Source organism: Lepisosteus platostomus, chromosome 1, assembly GCF_059453375.1.
Source record: "Lepisosteus platostomus isolate fLepPlt1 chromosome 1, fLepPlt1.hap1, whole genome shotgun sequence".
Classification (NCBI taxonomy): Eukaryota; Metazoa; Chordata; class Actinopteri; order Semionotiformes; family Lepisosteidae; genus Lepisosteus; species Lepisosteus platostomus.
The window spans coordinates 62,450,517-62,470,821 of NC_142611.1; the positions used below are offsets into that span (position 1 = coordinate 62,450,517).

The 20,305-nt window shown below is 51.4% G+C and overlaps 1 protein-coding gene across 4 annotated transcripts in view; it reads left to right on the forward strand.

Moving 5' to 3' along the window:
* Positions 1-20,305, forward strand: part of LOC148678380 (rho guanine nucleotide exchange factor 25-like) — a 74,556-nt gene that overhangs the window by 44,254 nt on the left and 9,997 nt on the right. For all 4 annotated transcript variants that reach the window (XM_088633384.1, XM_088633386.1, XM_088633385.1 and 1 more), the window contains 11 exons: positions 5,145-5,440; positions 6,426-6,539; positions 11,457-11,581; positions 12,097-12,163; positions 13,290-13,393; positions 13,998-14,067; positions 16,255-16,344; positions 16,873-16,965; positions 18,671-18,721; positions 19,366-19,443; positions 19,892-20,083. In XM_088633384.1, coding sequence (XP_088489510.1) covers positions 5,145-5,440; positions 6,426-6,539; positions 11,457-11,581; positions 12,097-12,163; positions 13,290-13,393; positions 13,998-14,067; positions 16,255-16,344; positions 16,873-16,965; positions 18,671-18,721; positions 19,366-19,443; positions 19,892-20,083 — 1,280 coding nt within the window. The remainder of the gene's footprint in view (positions 1-5,144; positions 5,441-6,425; positions 6,540-11,456; positions 11,582-12,096; positions 12,164-13,289; positions 13,394-13,997; positions 14,068-16,254; positions 16,345-16,872; positions 16,966-18,670; positions 18,722-19,365; positions 19,444-19,891; positions 20,084-20,305) is intronic.

Here is a 20,305-nt window from a genome sequence, read left to right on the forward strand (position 1 = left end):
CAGGAAATGATGACCCGCATTCATGGTCCGGTAGAGGAGTCAGTCTCGGGTCCCTTCCACTCCACTCAATTTCTGGTCTTTGTGGCAGCTGCTCCTTAATCACGTGACCCTGCACTGCGGCTCTATTGGCCGTGACCCTGACCGCCAGTGTGGGCTTGGTCTGGTGGTGGAGGAGAAGCACTGCCTGGGGCACACGGGGTTAAGGCCGAATTCACGTACTGGAAGAAGCGAACGCTCACCGCTGTCCCCCCAAACCTCCCCCCACCGATTGTGGGGAGACAGAGGGGCTCCGGCAGCCCTTTGGAAGCCGGGGGGTGATTTCAGCCATGTGTAACTAATTAACCGCTGTCCCTGTCTGCGTGTGGAGACAGCCCTTCCAGTATTTTGCGGTGAGTGGCCAAGCGTTCTGCAGAAGATCTTCAAAGGCCAGTGTGGTTGGTCTCTGCCGCCAGGCCTCTCTCCAGCAAAATAGTGGTGGAGTTCCCCATGGGACTGAGCGTACTGGATCAGGGCAAGACTGAGGAAATTCATTTGTTCCTGCTCCAGTGAAATTTCCACCAGTACACTATACACACTCCATGGGAGGAGATGCAGTGTCTAAAGGAGGGATTGTCTCAGCGCTCCCCTGTTCCTAGAAAGATCCTTCGAGCACATGACAAAGTGCTGTGTTCCAGACCCCTGCCACCCTTTGTATAAAGGTGCAAAGGGGCAAGCAGTGAGTCGGGCTTCCATGGTGAGAGCAAGCAGGACAGCATGAGCAGGCAGTGTGGTGTGTGGGGATTCTCCTCCACCAACATTAATGTGCAGCCCCCACCTGCATTTTGCTCCAGTCCACTCACCACACACCAGCTCTCAGTGGGGATGACGCCAGTTCAGAGATGGGAATTATTAGGAGGCCATGACTGGTAAAGGCCAGGGAGAATTCTGGCCAGGACACCGGGGTAACACCCGTATTCTTTTCAAGAAATACCCTGGGATTTTTAATGACCACAGAGAGTCAAGACCTTGGCAACGTTTTACAGTATGGTGTCCGTGTCACTATACTGGTGCATTAGGACCCACAAAGACCAAAGGGTGATTGCCCCCTGCTGGCCCCACTAACACCTTTTCTAGCAGCAACCTTAGTTTTCCCAGGAGTCTCCAATCCAGGTACTGACCAGGCTCACACTGCTGAGCTTCAGTGGGCTGCCAGTTGTGAGTTGCAGGGTGATATACTGTAGCTGCTAATAGGGAAAGGGTGTAGTTAGGTTTAAAAGGAGTTTCAGAGAATGAGGAAACATGTTGTGACAGTATGGCCTAACGCTTCTGACACCACAACTGGTCTAGAGAGATGATGAGGTATGCATAGGAAATGACATCAGCAAGAGCTCATGCAGAACAGACATGGGCACCTGGCTCATGGGTTGAGAATAGTATTAGCCAGAAACTTCAGGGGTTTAACGTAACATGAGATTGGGTCAGCTAGGGCACTGACTGCCCCTCAGCTTCCTGTCTGAAGCTGCAGGGGCTGCCGGGCCTTCCCCTGAACCAGAGACTGCCACCCACTGGCACTGTGCCCTCCTCAGCCCTCTGCCAGCTGATCGGGTTTCTCTATATATAGAGCCTGGAGGGGCCCCACAGGGCAGCCATCCCCTCAGTCCAATTGACTGGGGCTACACCCTTCTGCCTCAGCTCACACAGCGCCCCACCTCAGCTCAGGGCTCCAGCCACAGGTCCTCATTTACTGAGTGAGAGCATGTCGACAGCTCTCAGGCAGCACAATGCCAAGCACAAAACGGAGGAGACACAAACACAGGAGTAGGATCTGGCTGGACCGCTCATGCCCCAGACAGAGGTACTCTATGTGCACAGGAGCGTGTGCAGCAGGCAGGCTTTAGAGCCACAGGGGAGTGGAACAGTGGGTGAAACCAAGATCTTTCCTTAAATCTGGGGTCAACTGGCAGGGCGGGGGCAGCGGAGGGAGGGAGTGGCTCAGATAAATGCGGAAGGACTTTGTGGAAAACCTCAGTTGATCCTAAAAAAAATCGATGTTTTCAGTTAAAAGAAAAAGCCCTTGTAGATACCTGACTGGGCTGCCGTCATCCACTTCCTGTTTACCAGCAGGAAGTGGGGGGTGTGGGGGCAGCTCCCCCTGCTGACTGCTCTCTGCTCACTCGTCCCTGCTGAGGCTGATGTCAGACAGGAAACAGAGTGAGCACAGGGGGGCAAAGGGGAGAGTCCAAAGTCAAATCAATTTTGCTGGATACTGCTCGGTAGCTACGAGACACAACTGTCAGCCGCTGACTGTGAAACAGCACCCCCACCTGTAGCACTGAAGATCTCACGCAGCGTGCCGGCATCTGTCTGTGAGACTTCTCTAGAGATGGGGAACCAGGGAAGTCTTGCACTCACGGGTGAGAAGACAGGAATCGCTTTAGTCTTGAACTGAGGATGCTAGGAAGGGACCTGAGTCAAGTATGCAAATTTCCACAAACTCAACCCAGCGGACGTCTTCAGAATCAACAGTGCAGCATAACCTGAGGGTACGAGGAGGGGTGATATGGAAGGACATTTAAACAGGAGAACAGGAGGCACTTTACACAAAGGGCTGAGGGAGTATGGAACAAGTCGCCTAGCCAAGTTGTTGAGGCTGATACTATGGCTTTATTCAATGAATGGCTGGATGAGACCATTGTATCAATTAAGTACTAACTAACAAGTGGCCTGTACAGCTTAAATGACCCCCTACTGTTTGTAACTATTCTCTGTTCTTATGAGTTAAGTACTTGGTCATTCTCCCCCCAGGACAATGCTGCAGTCTTTTCTCACTAGACATGAACAGCTCTCCCCTAGTGGTGATCACAGGCCACTGCATCATTTCTTTCTGACAAAATCAACTTTATTTCACAATAGACATCTTACAATGAGTACACACTCCACCAAGTCACGCAATCTCTACAATATTACAAAAGTTCTTAAAAGGGTGGTTGTCGCGGGACATCATACTGTCTCACCACACCCAGGCGCGGCGTCTCCCTGCACTGGTGGGTGCTGGCCTCAGAACCACAGGGGCTTCCAACAGAGACCCCACACGGGGCTTTTTGGGGGATCTTGGAGAAAACAGTGGCAAAACATTTCGGGAGCAGGGTCCGGATTCACCCAAAGCCTACAGAAGCATAAAAACCCACAGCAAGTCCCGGGGCTGAGTACTGCAGCAGAAGCCCCAGCAGACCAGGCACTGACCTCAAGGTGAAACAGCGAATCTAATCCCAGAATTCCCACCCCTGCCAGCATCAGGACAGATTCCAGTCCTACAGGGGGAGGAAGCCAGTGAAGCTGCAGCCCTGAGGTGATCTGTCACGGCCTGAGGAACAGGGACTGTCTCTCAAGTAATAGTACCGATCTAAATGTGCGCAATTGTGTTGCTAATTGTTACGCTGTATTTGCAATACTCTAATTCATCAGTCACATTAATAAAGCTCTTTGAATGTTGCTTCGGCAGCACTGTGATTAACTCAGGGCCGGAGAGAGGGCAAGAAAGTCCTCTCCGGGGAGGATGTGAAAGATGGGAAGGCTGTGGCATGTCAGTCTGCTAATGAGTGATGTGGGTGTGAGTCCTACCAGCTTGAGGCTTTATGACCCATTTTGTCACAGATGACTCAATTTCTTTGTCCAGGCTGTGATCACCTGTCCTGTTCTGTCTGGTCAGCCTGATCTGTCTGTGTCCAGTTTCTATGTCCAGACTGTGGCTGTGATTTGGTTGATTTTGATTCATGTTGTTTTAGCTGTGCTACAACGTAATTGGCCTAATTCCGCCCTGCGTACAGTGTTAGGCGTTTCTCTCTGTGCGCAGGGCTTCTGTGGTGTGTTTGTCCCATTTAGTGTAATCTCAGACTGTAAGAGGACCCCACACTTCACTGCCATATAGGTCAATGGGATGGATTACACTTTTAATAATTCAAAGACATATTTATACATGGACAGTTATATTGTCGAGCATCCTTCTTATGACCTATAAAACTGTGGCAGTGAATCTATGTCTCTGTGATGCTCAGTGATAGCAGTGTTTCTCTGTCTCTTCAGAGTCCTACTCGGTTGCTGGCAGTGATGGCAGTGTGTCTCTCTGTCTCTGCAGAGTCCTACTCGGTTGCTGGCAGTGACGGCAGTGTGTCTCTCTGTCTCTGTCTCTGCAGAGTCCTACTCGGTTGCTGGCAGTGATGGCAGTGTGTCTCTCTGTCTCTGCAGAGTCCTACTCGGTTGCTGGCAGTGATGGCAGTGTGTCTCTCTGTCTCTGTCTCTGCAGAGTCCTACTCGGTTGCTGGCAGTGATGGCAGTGTGTCTCTCTGTCTCTGTCTCTGCAGAGTCCTACTCGGTCGCTGGCAGTGATGGCAGTGTGTCTCTCTGTCTCTGTCTCTGCAGAGTCCTACTCGGTTGCTGGCAGTGATGGCAGTGTGTCTCTCTGTCTCTGTCTCTGCAGAGTCCTACTCGGTTGCTGGCAGTGATGGCAGTGTGTCTCTCTGTCTCTGTCTCTGCAGAGTCCTACTCGGTTGCTGGCAGTGAAGGCAGTGTGTCTCTCTGTCTCTGTCTCTGCAGAGTCCTACTCGGTTGCTGGCAGTGACGGCAGTGTGTCTCTCTGTCTCTGCAGAGTCCTACTCGGTTGCTGGCAGTGATGGCAGTGTGTCTCTCTGTCTCTGTCTCTGCAGAGTCCTACTCGGTTGCTGGCAGTGACGGCAGTGTGTCTCTCTGTCTCTGTCTCTGCAGAGTCCTACTCGGTCGCTGGCAGTGACGGCAGTGTGTCTCTCTGTCTCTGTCTCTGCAGAGTCCTACTCGGTTGCTGGCAGTGATGGCAGTGTGTCTCTCTGTCTCTGTCTCTGCAGAGTCCTACTCGGTTGCTGGCAGTGATGGCAGTGTGTCTCTCTGTCTGTCTCTGCAGAGTCCTACTCGGTCGCTGGCAGTGATGGCAGTGTGTCTCTCTGTCTCTGTCTCTGCAGAGTCCTACTCGGTCGCTGGCAGTGATGACAGTGTGTCTCTCTGTCTCTGTCTCTGCAGAGTCCTACTCGGTCGCTGGCAGTGATGGCAGTGTGTCTCTCTGTCTCTGTCTCTGCAGAGTCCTACTCGGTCGCTGGCAGTGATGGCAGTGTGTCTCTCTGTCTCTGTCTCTGCAGAGTCCTACTCGGTTGCTGGCAGTGATGGCAGTCTCTCAGCCTCTGTGGCCTCCATGCAGCCCCAGGCGTCGGGCGGCTCGGCCCCCAGCTCCCCCGCCTCGCGCCGCTCGGTCAGCACGCTCAAGAAGTGGCTCACAAACCCCGTGCGCAAGCTGAGTGCCGCCGGGGGCAGCAAGGGAGAGAGGCAGGTCCGCCGGCTGGACGGGAGGCTGCACCCCCTGCCCAGCCAGGGCCAGGGGCCGTCGGGACGCCAGGGGGAGTCCGAGAACATCCTCCCCCCCTCGGGCAAGGAGCTGGTAAGGGCAGCTGGGACGCGGGGGGAGTTTGGAGCTTCTGGGTCGGTATGTCTGTATTGACAGGCAACTCTGTAAGCGCTTGGAGCCCAAGGGGTGCTACTGCCTTCCTCCTTCGGCTCTGGGGAAGGCGAAATGACTCACCAAGGTGTTCAGGGCTGCTCCTTTTTGTGCTTGGGTTTGTGTCATTCTCTCTCTGTGTAGATAGATGCTTCAAAAGACACCTGGTATGAGAACTGTCATTCTTAATAGATACACAGGAGTGTTTTAATACCTGTCTGGGGTGTTACATAATCAGTCCGGGGTATTAGTGGTGTTATATAAATTGCCCCCTGGGGGATGAATAAAGTATTTTGAATTGAATTGAAGTGAATTTAACATACACAGTCTGGAGTATTAGAGGGGTGATATACTGTATATATTTAGTGGAGTTATATACACAGTCTGGAGTATTAGAGGGGTGATATACTGTACATATTTAGTGGAGTTATATACTCAGCCTGGAGTATTAGAGGTGTAATATATATACGGTATTCAGTGGAGTAATATACTCAGTCTGGAGTATTAGAGGTGTAATATTGTATGTATATATACACTGTATTCAGTGGAGTGATATAACATAACATCACTTTATTAGCCCTATACAATTTCTTCCATTAGGAATTCATACCCCAGCTTGCTCTCCATGAGACACACACAGGGAGAGAAGCTGGGGGTCAGCTATTTATACAGCACCCCTGGAGCAGTTGGGGTTAAGGGCCTTGCTCAGGGGCCCAATGGAGTAGGACTCCTCTGCCAGCTGTGGGATTTGAACCAGCAACCTTCCAGCCACAGGCGCAGATCCTTAGCCACTATACAATCCTTAGCCCAATATACTCAGTCTGGAGTATTAGAGGTGTAATATCTATATGTTCATTGGATGTATATACTCAGCCTGGAGTTTTAGAAGTGTTATATACTGAGGGTAATGCCCCTCATGTTTCTACAGGAGTGGAGGGATGGTCCGGGGGAACGCAGGGGCAGCTCCCAGCCAGGAACTCCCACGACACACAGATACCTGTCCGAGCTGCTGCAGGGGGAGTCCAGTCCAGGTCACACACAGGTGAGTCCAGTTGGGCTGCGGCCAGACATTCTAGCTGTTCCTCATTAGCCATTCAAGTGAATAACCAAAACACTAACCAATCTGTCAGGCTACATTACCTGACAGGATGTTCAGCTGATCGGCAGCCTAATTAATTAATTAATCAATTGGTACAGCCTAAACCAAGAGATGCCTTCATGGCCTTTTCAGATGAGTTGTCCCATAATAGTAGACATGGACAGCAGTCTCTGATTCCATAGCAGTTTCATCAGTTTCATGGCTTACAAACATATCCAGGAGAGGGGAGACAAATCCAGGAGGCCTGGTCCCCCTCGAGTGGACACGAGGGGAAGCAGCTGATGTAGCTCCCAGCAGGAGCAGATGGCAGGCACAGAGCCCGTGCAGTCAGGCAGGCTCCCAGAACAGGCTGGGATGGTATTTAACTTGACTGCATTAACGCTCTGCTGGTGATGTGTTAATTCAGCCCGAAAAAAGTCCTGCTGGTGTTTAGCAAACATCTCTTCCTGTGTCCACTGAGCACACACAGACATGCATACACACAACGAATACACAGCACACACACAAACAGCATAGACCCGCACACACAACACACGGACGCAAACACACACACACAGCACACATGCACATGAATGCATGTGCAAACCCAATACACACAGCACACACACACAAACATTCATGTGCATGAATACACATATACACACATATACACTCAGCACAGGCCAGCAGACGAAACACATACACGCAAACACAGACATGCACGCAAACACACACACACATCGGCTTTCTAAACCAGCTGCTTGTAATACCTTCATGTGCCAAGACCTCAGCCCTTTGAATATTTTTAGGATAAAATACAGCTTTGCGGGCTGGTTTCTGAAAAAAACAATTGTTTGCAGCCAGAAAAGTTTCTGAAAGATCTTTCTCTTGCTCCTGGATGAGTGTAAACAAATTAACTGGACGGTTTTCACTGTGTGCCAGGGAGTGACTCACTGATCCCAGCCTGTCTTCTGGGATGAGACAGGGGGGGTGACAGAGATACACAGAAAGAAATATTCCTCTTCTACTGCTGAGAGAGACTCCACAAGTCCCTGCAGAGCCCAGAAAAGAGCCCCCTCAGCCTGCTGGTGCTGAAGCTCGCTGTCCTGAGCCACACAGGCACCAGCCAGCCTCAGGACAGACCTGGCTGCCCAGAGAGGACAGGCTGAGTGACCACAGCCTGGACATAGAAACTGGAAACAGGCAGACCTGGCTGTCCAGAGAGGACAGGCTGAGTGACCACAGCCTGGACATAGAAACTGGACACAGACAGACCTGGCTGTCCAGAGAGGAGAGGCTCAGTGACCACAGCCTGGACATAGAAACTGGACACAGGCAGACCTGGCTGCCCAGAGAGGACAGGCTGAGTGACCACAGCCTGGGCATAGAAACTGGACACAGACAGACCTGGCTGTCCAGAGAGGACAGGCTGAGTGACCACAGCCTGGACATAGAAACTGGACACAGACAGACCTGGCTGCCCAGAGAGGACAGGCTGAGTGACCACAGCCTGGACATAGAAATTGGACACAGACAGACCTGGCTGCCCAGAGAGGACAGGCTGAGTGACCACAGCCTGGACATAGAAATTGGACACAGACAGACCTGGCTGCCCAGAGAGGACAGACTGTGCTCCCACTGTCAGCGGGGAGAAACAGAGACAGAGGTGCACTTCCTACTGCACTGTGAGAAATATCTGGGATGCAACAAGCATTCTTCCCTAAATTAACTAATGTAATCCTAGAATTCCCACTCCTGCCAGAATCAAATTTTCCAGTCCCTCCAGTCCCTCTGGGGGAGGGGACTCAACAGAGCCGCAGCCCAGTGTGTGACTGTACAGTGTGTGACTGTAACGGACCGGTCCGGTCCGTGAAGCCGCAGCCCAGTGTGTGACTGTACAGTGTGTGACTGTAACGGACCGGTCCGGCCCGTGAAGCCTCAGCCGGGTGTGTGACTGTACAGTGTGTGACTGTAACGGACCGGTCCGGCCCGTGAAGCCTCAGCCGGGTGTGTGACTGTACAGTGTGTGACTGTAACGGACCGGTCCGGCCCGTGAAGCCGCAGCCCAGTGTGTGACTGTACAGTGTGTGACTGTACAGTGTGTGACTGTTACGGACCGGTCCGGCCCGTGAAGCCTCAGCCGGGTGTGTGACTGTACAGTGTGTGACTGTAACGGACCGGTCCGGCCCGTGAAGCCGCAGCCCAGTGTGTGACTGTACAGTGTGTGACTGTACAGTGTGTTACTGTAACGGACCGGTCCGGCCCGTGAAGCCGCAGCCCAGTGTGTGACTGTACAGTGTGTGACTGTACAGTGTGTGACTGTAATGGACCGGTCCGGCCCGTGAAGCCTCAGCCGGGTGTGTGACTGTACAGTGTGTGACTGTAACGGACCGGTCCGGCCCGTGAAGCCTCAGCCGGGTATGTGACTGTACAGTGTGTGACTGTAACGGACCGGTCCGCCCCGTGAAGCCTCAGCCCGGTGTGTGACTGTACAGTGTGTGACTGTAACGGACCGGTCCGGCCCGTGAAGCCGCAGCCCAGTGTGTGACTGTACAGTGTGTGACTGTAACTGAGCGGTCCGGCCCGTGAAGCCTCAGCCCGGTGTGTGACTGTATAGTGTGGCTCTGTGAAGCTCTTTGGATTTGAACTGAAGGGGGAGGGAGAGAGAGGGTTGGACAGGGTCCCACTCTTCCCACCTTGCCTTTCCATCCTGCTCGCTGTCACCACTGCCCCGTGTCTCCGGCAGCTCTGGCGCAGCCTCCTTGAGGAATTATTTTTAACCGCTGCACATTCATTATCATTCCATCATCACCCCTGCTGGCTGGGCTGCTAATCTCCCGTTGCCCTGGCAACCTGGTCCATCTAACTCCCTGCTCTCTCCCTGTCTCTCTATTTCTCCCCCCCTCTCTGTCTCGCTGTCTCTCCATCTCTCTGTCTATCTCTCCCTCTCTCTCTATTTATCCCTCTCTCTTCCTGTCTCTCCCTCTCTGTCTCCCCCCCCTGCCTCTCCCTCTCTCTCTATTTATCCCTCTCTCTCCCCCTGCCTCTCCCTCTCTGTCCTCTCTCTGTCTCTCTCTCCCTCTCTGTCTCTTTCTATCTCTCTCTTTATCCTCACATGTGCTCTCTGATCTCTCTCCTGCTCTCTCCCTCTTGCTTCCCTCTCTGTCTGTCTCCTTTCTCTCCGTCCCTGCTCTCTGGGCAATCCAGAGATCTGTCCCTCGCTGGATGATGAAGATCCCCTATCGGCCTTTTGGAAAGTGCTGTCATATTTTCCGAAGGAGACGACCAGAAGCCGCACTCTGGAGCGCTCGCGCATGGCCGCCTTCCCAATCCGTCTAGTTTTACCCCACATCTGTCTTCACTTTATCCCTCCCCTTGTTTCCATCTCGGCGGGGCTCACTGCCACGCCGGCCCCGATCGGAATGGGGGCTCTGGCGCCGGTCCCTGTATGGGGAGGTATCTGCATACTGCTCACGGGGTCACCTCTGGATACCCCCACACCTGCCACTGTGGCCTTATTCCACAGACACAGGCGAGAAGTGGCCCGCTTAAGTTGAAAACCGTCCTGTGCGTTCAGAAACTGATGGATCGCGAGGAAATCAATAGCTATTAGCTATCCCCTGTTATTCCCTGAGTTAAAAGCAGCAATCTAGCTTCTGCTTTAGTGAATGCATCTTCCTCGTCTGAGCCGAGCCCCCGCCCCAACTATCCACTATATGAATCCTGCAGCAGACTGGGCTTTCTGCATGTTTGCCTTGGACTCCAGATAGAGGAACATGGGGAGACTTGTGGTGTCAGAGCCCAGATAGCCGTCGGTCACGGACGGCAGTTCATGGTTCCCTCATGAGTCAGCCTGGGAGAAACTGGAGCTCTTTCCACATGCAAAGGGGCAAGAGAGGCATCGGCTTCTGCAAAAGAAAAACTACGAAGCATTTGGAAAAAGAGGCAGATCAATCACTGCACAGATTCTTAACTAGATCCTCACTAACACAAAGCTTTTCTTAAACTTTTCCCGGCAGGAAAAATGTCCCATTATTCCATGCAAAGTATCTGAACCTTCCTTCAAAGAAACATCAGCTTGAGAGAGACTTGGACAGGTTAATGTCCAAGCTGGCTCGGGCATCTTTTTTCCAGGACAGGGAAGGGAGTGTCCTACATTGACAGGTCGAAGAAACTGAGTTTCTATAGTCTGCAGGGAGTGTCCTACATTGACAGGTTGAAGGAACTGAGTTTCTATAGTCTGCAGGGAGTGTCCTACATTGACAGGTTGAAGGAACTGAGTTTCTTTAGTCTGCAGGGAGTGTCCTACATTGATTGAACACGGAGGAACTAACTAGTCGCAAGATAGTCCCTCTGTTCTCATATTCTGGTAGCTCATAAAAACTGAATGTGAAAATCTCAGGTGATCCTTTATCCCATCCATCCATTTTCTAACCAATCGAGCGTCACAGAGGAGCCAGAGCCTATCCCAGCAAGCAACAGGAGCAAGACAGGGTACACCACGGAGGGGATGCCAGGCCATCACAGAGCACACGCACGCACGCACGCACGCACGCACGCACGCACGCACGCACGCACGCACGCACGCATGCACACACAACAGGGCCTGTTTTTACCACTTTGGATTGTGGGAGGAAACCGAAGTACCTGAAGGACACTCACACAAACAGGTCTAGAAATGAACTTTCTGTCAATTTCTGAAAACCTCAAACTGGAACTTGTCTCACAAGCTGTGTACCAGATTGGAAAGGTTACATTTTCTTAGTGATCTGTGTCCATCCATTTTTACTACCAACGTTATTCAGATTACAGAGTCTTCCCCTCGTTCCTCCCCAGTACATGCTGGAATCTTAAAGGTACTTTTTTCCTATCCCTTGATAGGATCCTTTTTCCACCAATCCACTGCAAGTTACAGTTGGCTCCGCCCAGGATGATGACACCTCCAGCCAATCGTCAGTAACTGAGGACAGTGAGGAAGAGAGGAAGAGTGCCTTAGAAAAGAGCATGTAGGTATTCTACCAACCGGAGCCCAGATTCGCATTAGCCTCTCCTTCTGATTGGTCTGACAGAGACACACCAGCACACAGACACACGCAGACATGTACTGATCTGCACTGCAGGCCAACCTCAGAGTACGGTTCTGTTACCGCAACAGCATAGGTGGAATGCAGCTCTGTGCATAGAGCTGTATACAATATTTGATCAGGGGAATCAACACATTTTACACATTTTCCTCTTAAATGAGACTGAATGTGGCAAACCACTTTACATGTCCACACATTTACGGAACAGATTACACCTTAACATTGATGGATCACTGGAAAACCCATGAACTGGGTTATAAACCACTTTGATAGACATGCTCTCCACAGGATACACCTGTAGTGGCCCAAAGAGCAACTAACGTTCTGTAAGCCCTGTTCATGGTACCTGTAGTGATTGAGAGCCATGCAAAGACAGGACAAGACTGATCCCTCCTGATACCTGTCTTCCCCCCTCTCTCCTCCTCTTCCTCTGCCAGGTACGTGCTGAAGGAGCTGATCGAGACAGAGAAGCTGTACGTCAGTGACCTGGGCCTGATAGTGGAGGTGGGTATCTGGGACTGGCACCGCACTGGCAGCACTGATGCCAAACCACCTCCAGCCTGGTTTCATCATGTTGCAGAGAATATAGGCCAGGTCAGACGCAGTTCAGGCACAGGTCAGGCACAGGTCAGGAGTGCCCAGTTTGTACTGGTCTCTTCAGATTACCAGCGTCTTCACCGCTAGGAGCTGGGAACAGGCTGTTTAACTTGTCCAGTTAAGCCATTAAGTAGTGGAACTGTGCAGTGTATAGCTGAGCTGACACAGCGGTCCTCCAGCAGCACACCTGGACACTGTCTGCATGCCAGATCCCCAGGCGGTCTGAGCTGCTCGGTGCTGCAATAAAGAGTTTTCCTCCAAGCAGGCCCTGGTGGTGATTTCCAAATCAATGCCTGACCCAGACTGCAGTCTTACTCAATGTTCCAATACAGGATGATTAGAAAGTTAGCAGGCCCATTCAAGCAACTGTACGATGAAAATTGTGCACTGCGGCACAAAGACATTGGGTGTTACAGAAAATGAGGGAACAGGGCCAATAGTGCCCCCCCTGAACACACACCCAACTTGGAGATGTCTGCCGACTTGAAGACTAAGCTTGCCAACAATGTCTCTGGCGCCCCCGTCAGGACAGAATGGCACATGCACACACGCCCACCTCAGTGCAGACCCATCAGTCATTTGGTTCTTGGTGATCCTGGTTCCGGTGATCATTCACAGCACCTGCCAGGAAAGAGAGCTTTGATTGGAGGAGTGAAGCATTTCTCGACGATGTCACTGTAAAGCCAGAGCAGGGATCCTTCCTGCTGGACATTTTTAAGCCCTGCGCCCTCTGGTGGAAAGTTCACGCTGTCACCCTTTGGCACGTGCTGTAGTTGTCCACAGAGCCTGTGGTCTTGTTAGCTTGTGTATGTACTTTTGCCACTCTGCTGTGCACTGTGTTCAGCACACAGCTGTTTGAAAATGGTCTCACCAACGTTTTTCAGTACGTTGCGTGACCTCCGACCCTCACCTCCACCGCCGGTCCACCTGCACTATGGGGTTCAGGTTCGTGGCACATTTCCTGTCTTTTTTCTGCTAAGCGTGTGCGATATGGCTGGCCCTGCGGTCACTCTGTCCTGCTCTGCTCTCCCAGGGCTACATGGCCACCATGAACACCAGGGGGGTGCCCGAAGACATGAAGGGGAAGGACAAGATTGTGTTTGGGAACATCCACCAGATCTTTGACTGGCACAAAGAGTGAGTGCCCACTCCACACTTGGTGCCCCAGTGGTACTCAGGGGGTAGGGGCTAGGCTGTGCAAATTGGGTAAAATCACAGGACAGTGCAGGAAATTCCAGTGAGATCAGGGAAAAAGCACAGTCCAGTGCAGTAAAGCCCAGTGGGATCAGGGTTAAAGCACAGTCCAGAGCAGTAAAACCCATTGAGATCAGGGTAAAAGCACAGTACTGTGCAGTAAAGCCCAGTGAAATCAGGGTAAAACCACAGTCCAGAGCAGTAAAACCCACTGAGATCAGGGTAAAAGCACGGTCCAGTGCAGTAAAGCCCAGTGGGATCAGGGTTAAAGCACAGTCCAGAGCAGTAAAACCCATTGAGATCAGGGTAAAAGCACAGTCCAGAGCAGTAAAGCCCAGTGAGATCAAGGTAAAATCACAGGACAGTGCAGAAAAGCCCAGTGAGATCAGGGTAAAATCACAGGACAGTGCAGAAAAGCCCAGTGAGATCAGGGTGAAAGCACAGTCCAATGCAGTAACGTCCAGTGAGATCAGGGTAAAAGCACAGTACTGTGCAGTAAAGCTCATTGAGATCCAGTCTGACCTGCTGCCCCCGTGTCTCTGTGCAGCTACTTCCTGGGGGAGCTGGAGAAGTGTGTTGCTGACCCAGACAGACTCGCTGAGCTCTTCATCAAACACGTAAGTCCCTGTGCCCAGCCCGGCACAAACTCAGGCGCTACGTTCTCCAGGTGTGACCCCAAATCCATGTAGCCAAGCTCCACTGAGGAATGAAAGCAATTTCTTGGAAGTGAGATCCGAGCATTCAAGATTTTTATTGCGTTAATCAGGTGACAAATTACAGGCTTTGGTTTAGCTTTCTGGGCTATTGGGGGGCAGCATGAAAATGAACTTAGATCCAGAATCCAGGAATTGCTGCTTGGATGGAGGAGGAGAAGTGTGGCCTCTGTCCACAGAGCAGAGAGATCTGCCGGGTGAGATCGCGCTTGGCTGAGCAGCACCCCAGTGAGCCTGCATCCCGCCAGAGCCGCCAGCCACTACAGCGCTCTCCGGCAGCTGCGATTAACTAAGGCAGGAGCTGTACAGAGTGGCGGGGAGATGGTTGGATAAAACTAGGTGTCCGCAGCCCTGGTCCTGCAATCCGGCAACTTCAAATGCTCAGTAAGCCGTGAGCCGGGACAGAGCGATTGTTTGTGCTGACTGAGCCGGGATGGAAACCAGAAGCCCCTCGGGAGATAACACGGCTCCCCAGCTCCAGAGCTGCAGACATGGATAAACACAGATAAGGGCTCGCGGGATTGTTCAGCGGCCCTCCTTACAGGGCTCCTTCTCCCAGCTGGCCGGGCTGCGCAGGAAGCTGAAGTGCAGGGTCAGGGCACAGGTGGGGAGCGACTAGGAAGACCATGAAGAACATGGAGACCACTAGGACGTGTGGACCTGTCCGAATCCAGGCTTCATTCACAGGGCCCGTTTTCCCTGTACAGGGCTTCGGGGCCATCCGGTTTAAATCCAGAGGCCTCCAGTCTTGGATTTTGCACTGAAGTGAAAATCGGGGGGGGTGGGGGCTGTTGGGGGTGACCCCAATCGAAGGACGCCACTGGATCCCTTTTGCACCCCAAAGAAAAGCACACAATAACTGGGGCTAACATATTAGCCCCCCCCCCAGTGAAACCTGGAGAGGAAACACAGGCTCTACGTGTCGGCCCATGAAGCCTGTCGTGAGCGTGGGAATGCCAGTCCCGGCTGGCGCAACGGAAAGAAGCCGGAATCTGGGAATGACAGGGTGGGGGCTGCTGACAGACAGGCGGGCTTGAATGGATCCAGGAAGCAGCCAGGAGCACGAGGTGCAGATGCAATATGTCAAGCCCAGAAAGAGCACTTCTCTTCCTGGCATTGAGTGGAAAGTGGGTTTCAGCCGTTATCTCGTCCCCAGAGGAAAACTCTTAAGTGCTCGAGCAGTGTATCACTGCCCCCCCCTCCCCCCCCCCCAGGAAAAAAGGGGGGTATGAAAGGGTTTCATCGTCCAGGAAATGAGAACAGCATGGCTGAACAAGCAATTTGCTGTCTGCAAGCTGGAAACTGACACCTGCACCTTGGTGCTCATTTGATATTGAGAATAATGCAGTCAAGTTATATACAGTATTATATAGGCCACCACAGGCATACACACGTGCATTCGAGCAAACACTCGCAAACACACACACTTGCAAACACACACACACACACACACACATATCTACGCACACACTCGCATGAATACACACTCACACACATCCATGCACACACCCGTAAACACGCACATGAGCAAACACACTCATTCACATTCATGTACACGCCCACAAACACATGCACACACTCACAGAACAGGCTTGCACATTCATACACACACAAGTGTTCGGTCTCAATTAGGACTGACCACTGGTCAGAGCTGCAGCCTCACAGCTCTTGAGTTCTGGGCTTGAGACTGGGCTGGGACACCTTCTGTGTGGAGTTTGTGTGTCCTTTTTGTGTCTGGGTAGGCTTTCTCCATGTGTTCTTTAAGTAAGAATGATTTATAGCGTTTTACTTCAAGAACAGAAAATCACAACTGCAACCATGTTTTTGTTAAGGTCATGTGATTCTGATGGCCAATAGCACACAGGGAAAGGTCTTCTCTATTCTCATTGGCTGCATGCTAAGACTCCTGGGAGACCCGATGGTGTTCAGGCAGACTGTTGTTATGTGGCTTGCTGGTGTCTTCAAGAAGAAGTGGGACATTCCATGTTGTTTATGAGGCAGAAATGGGGCATAAAACACGATGGTATTTTATGAAGAAACCCCATTCACCCCTGTTTTGAAAGTGCTGCTGTGTCTGTATCCCCCTTCTAGGAACGGCGCCTCCACATGTATGTGGTGTACTGTCAGAACAAGCCCAAGTCTGAGCACATTGTGTCAGAGTACATCGACACCTACTTTGAGGTAAGGGCTGAGACTCTGGACACCTGCAGTACATGGCTGCCCGTGCTCCCCTCCCAGGATCACTTGGTACTGACCACCTGTGGAGAACGGCAGTAGAGAATGGGTTGAGGGGGATGGGGGACGGTCACTATGAGACCACCCTAATGTAGCCAGAAATTATGCTTTTTACAGTTACAGGTAGCAATCACTGTTAGCTGTTACTGTTAACTAAACATGAAAAACTAATAAATTCAGTACAGTATGTAGCAAAGCTTTTCAATATCTTTTTTTCATTGGACACAATCAAAAGCCTCCCCCCTTTCTTACTTTGTAATGGACTTTCCTGCTTGCCAGTATAAGTGGGACGTTCCATTTTCTGTAAGTGTGCGAGTGTTGGGGTAGGGAGGGGGGGTTCACTGACAGAGCCCTCCTCCTCGTGCTCCCCTCGTGGACTCACCTGCGCTGTCCAGAGATTTAACACACACATTCAACCCCAGGTGTGGGCTGCCCAGCTGACAGGTCTCGTCTCCTTCTGTCTCTTGTGTCCAGGAGCTGAAGCAGCAGCTGGGGCACCGGCTCCAGCTGAACGACCTTCTCATCAAGCCTGTCCAGCGCATCATGAAGTACCAGCTCCTGCTGAAGGTGAGGGCCGCCCACAGCGGGGGGCGGGGTTCCCCAGCTCTGACCCTTGGGGAGGGCGCCCCAGGACCCAACCAGGTTCATAGGTCTCTTTAAAGTGTGAGACCCCAAGACCAAAGGGAGGTAATGAGAAAGGTCTGAATTAGGGTTATTTGGACCGATTAAACAACTCCTTAGAGGATCTGTTTGGGTGGCATCCCCTGAGGAGCAGGACTGAGGTCCCAGGACACCCAGGGGCGGCCAGTCCTGCTCCACCTGGGCAACAATCCAGTCAGCCTTACAGGCAGTCTTTAATGGTTAGTGAGCAGACATCTGGAGAGCATCCATCCATTTCTAACCACGGGGAGCCAGCACCTATCCCAGCAAGCAAAAGACGCAAAGCAGGATACACCCAGGACGGGACACTAGTCCATCACAGGGCACACAGACACAGGCACACTCACTCACACCAGGGCCAATTTTCGCAGAAGCCAATTATTCCACCAGCATGTCTTTGCACTGTGGTAGGGAACCAGAGCACCCTGTGGAAACCAACACAAACATAAGGAGAGCATGCAAACTCCACACAGACAGTATCTTGGGAATTGAACTCAGCACTCCAGCACTGCATGTGAGCAATGCTGCCCACTGAGCCAGCTTGCCAGCCAGCTGGAAAGTATGTTATCCTGATTCAGCAGCTAATTGAGCCAAATTAAGCCATTTTGAGGCCAGAATGAAAACCAGACGTTGCTGTAGCTCTCTGGGAGGAGGGCTTCAGGTTCCAGGTTCGAGTGTGAACAGATGTAAGGCCGTTCCTGGTGCAGATCCTACCTGCAGTCTTTTATCCTGCATCTAGGGAAAGGCTCAGCCCAGGAGAAAGCTATCCGCTCTTGCACTGAGCTTTAAGGGTTCAGTTTGAAATCTGCTCAAGTTAATGAGCCACAGACCAAACGTGACAGCAGCCGCTGATCGAGATGACTTGAAAGATCCACGGTCACTGTGCTACGGACAGCGGTAGCAGTAGCTGGGATAAATCGTAATGAATGTGATGGAGAGATGGTGAAATTTCCTCTGAGTATTTGGAATAACCCTCCTCGCCGTGGGGATGGCAGCTGCCTAAACCCTCCTCACTAGTGCGAGAGATAAGGCAGGGAGCTGTTATGAGGGGCGGGAGAATCCTGGGCGCAACACTTCCATACACAGGCAAGCGGAAGTGTGCGAGGATAGGGTCTCACCTTCCTCGTGAATTTCTGTTGTGAACTCCATTCTGTTCAGACCTGCTGTGACTGGCAAATGTGTTGCTGTTACAGATGCCATATTAACACATGTCTTAGAACTTAGAATGGATCCCTAAAGCAAAATGTGGCATCTAGCTAGTGAGATACTGTACTGTATATCCTGTCAGCCTCTTTGAAGGAGTCCTAGAGCTCCCTGTCCTACAGGATCTCTGATCCATGGCCTGCTAACAGCCTGTGACCTCTTCAGTCAAATTATGTCATTTAACACTAAGGGAGATACCTGAGGTCATGTGAGATATCTATAGGACTTTAACTTTGTTCTGTAGATGGGTAATTGATTGGTACCTGTCAGCCTTGGTTAAACCATTCAAGTCTGTGGCTTTGTTAATTAATTGAAAAGGCAGCTGTGGTGAGTTCCCACGACGAAAAGGGTGTGTGTGCTTGTGTGTGTGCACAATCAAGTGTCAGAACTGCTCTGTCTCCCCCTACAGGATTTCTTCAAGTACTACACCAAAGCAGGCATGGACACCACACAGTTGGAGGTATGGACAGTCTGGGAGATACAGGACACCAAGCAGTACTACATTGAACTGGACAGTTGTAGGGTCTGTGTAGGGGGGTTATTGCATTGCTGTACAGTCATACTTCTGGCTGGGTGATTGTCAGGCTGGAGCAAAGACCATTAGTCTTCGGACAGCGGTGTGGTGCAGTGGTAAGGCATGTGGACTTGTAACTGGTAGGTTGAAGGTTCGAATTCCAGGTGAGACACTGCTGTTGTTCCCTTGAGCAAAGTACTTCAACTGAATTGTGCCAATCAAATACCCAGCTGTATAAATGGGAGGAAATGTAAGATGCCCTGGGTGAAATTGTCAGCCAAATAAATGAGTAAGCAGGAGTAAAAAGGTCAGGATAAATCTAATCAAGATGTGGGAGGGAAGGCTGTAGTGCGGACTGTCTGCTCCCTTCAAGGTTTGCACCAGGCACCTTCAGAGTCCTGGTGTGTGTCTACTGCTGCCATTTATTTGCTCATTGTGATACAACCGAGACATCATCCATCTTGCTGTGAACACTGGATACAGCACAGACCCAGGCATGGTGCAGGCTTGGTCCGAGCTCTTTCTCATCACGCTGACCCTTGACCCCTGAACCCTGACCTGGTCGCTCTCTCTCCTTCTCTCTCGGGCAGAAAGCAGTCGAGGTCATGTGCTTTGTGCCCAAGCGCTGCAACGACATGATGAACGTGGGGCGGCTGCAGGGGTTTGAGGTGAGATGGGGGGCTGGGGGATTAACTGCAGGGCAGTAGTAGGGTAGGAATGTCACCCTCTGCCTGTGCTCATGTACTATCCAGTCAGTGAGTCTGTATGAACCTGCCCACCCATCAAGTACAAATTCAAAGGGCTTTATCAGCATGACAAAGATCATAGTGTTATCAAATCAATAATAATTACCAAAACATTTACTGTTTTAGACATTGCTATAGTTTGCTATAGGCCTATAGTTTTAGTTTTAGACATTATCTGAGAAGCTCATGCTCTTTTCCTCAGGATGTGACAGGAGATCTCATACTGGGCTGCAGCTTTAATAATTAGCTTTATTTAATTTCCTCCACCAGTAGAATTAGAAGCTGTTATGTTTCTGGCAGAAGGGGGAATTCTGGGATTAGTATGTTATTTTGGGGAAGAATGTTTCTCTAATTCCCCTCACCCTCCCAGGGAAAGATCACGGCCCAGGGCAAGTTACTCCAGCAAGACACTTTCTCCGTGATGGAGCAGGACAGTGGCTTCCTGTCACGCGCCAAGGAGAGGCGGGTCTTCCTGTTTGAGCAGCTAATCATCTTCAGTGAGCCAATCGACAGGAAGAAGGGCTTCTCACTGCCCGGCTACATCTTTAAGAACAGTATCAAGGTGTGTGTCTGTGCTGAGTGTGTGTGTGTGTTTTTCTAGGTGTAGGTGTGTATCTGTGCTGAGTGATTGTGTGTTTCTCCGGGTGTAGGTGTGTGTGGCGAGTGTGTGTGTCTTTCTCTAGTAGTAGGCATGTGTCAATGGTGAGTGTGTATTTCTCCAGGTGTAGGTGTGTGTCTGTGGTGTGAGTGTGTGTTTCTCCAGGTGTAGGTGTGTGTCTGTGGT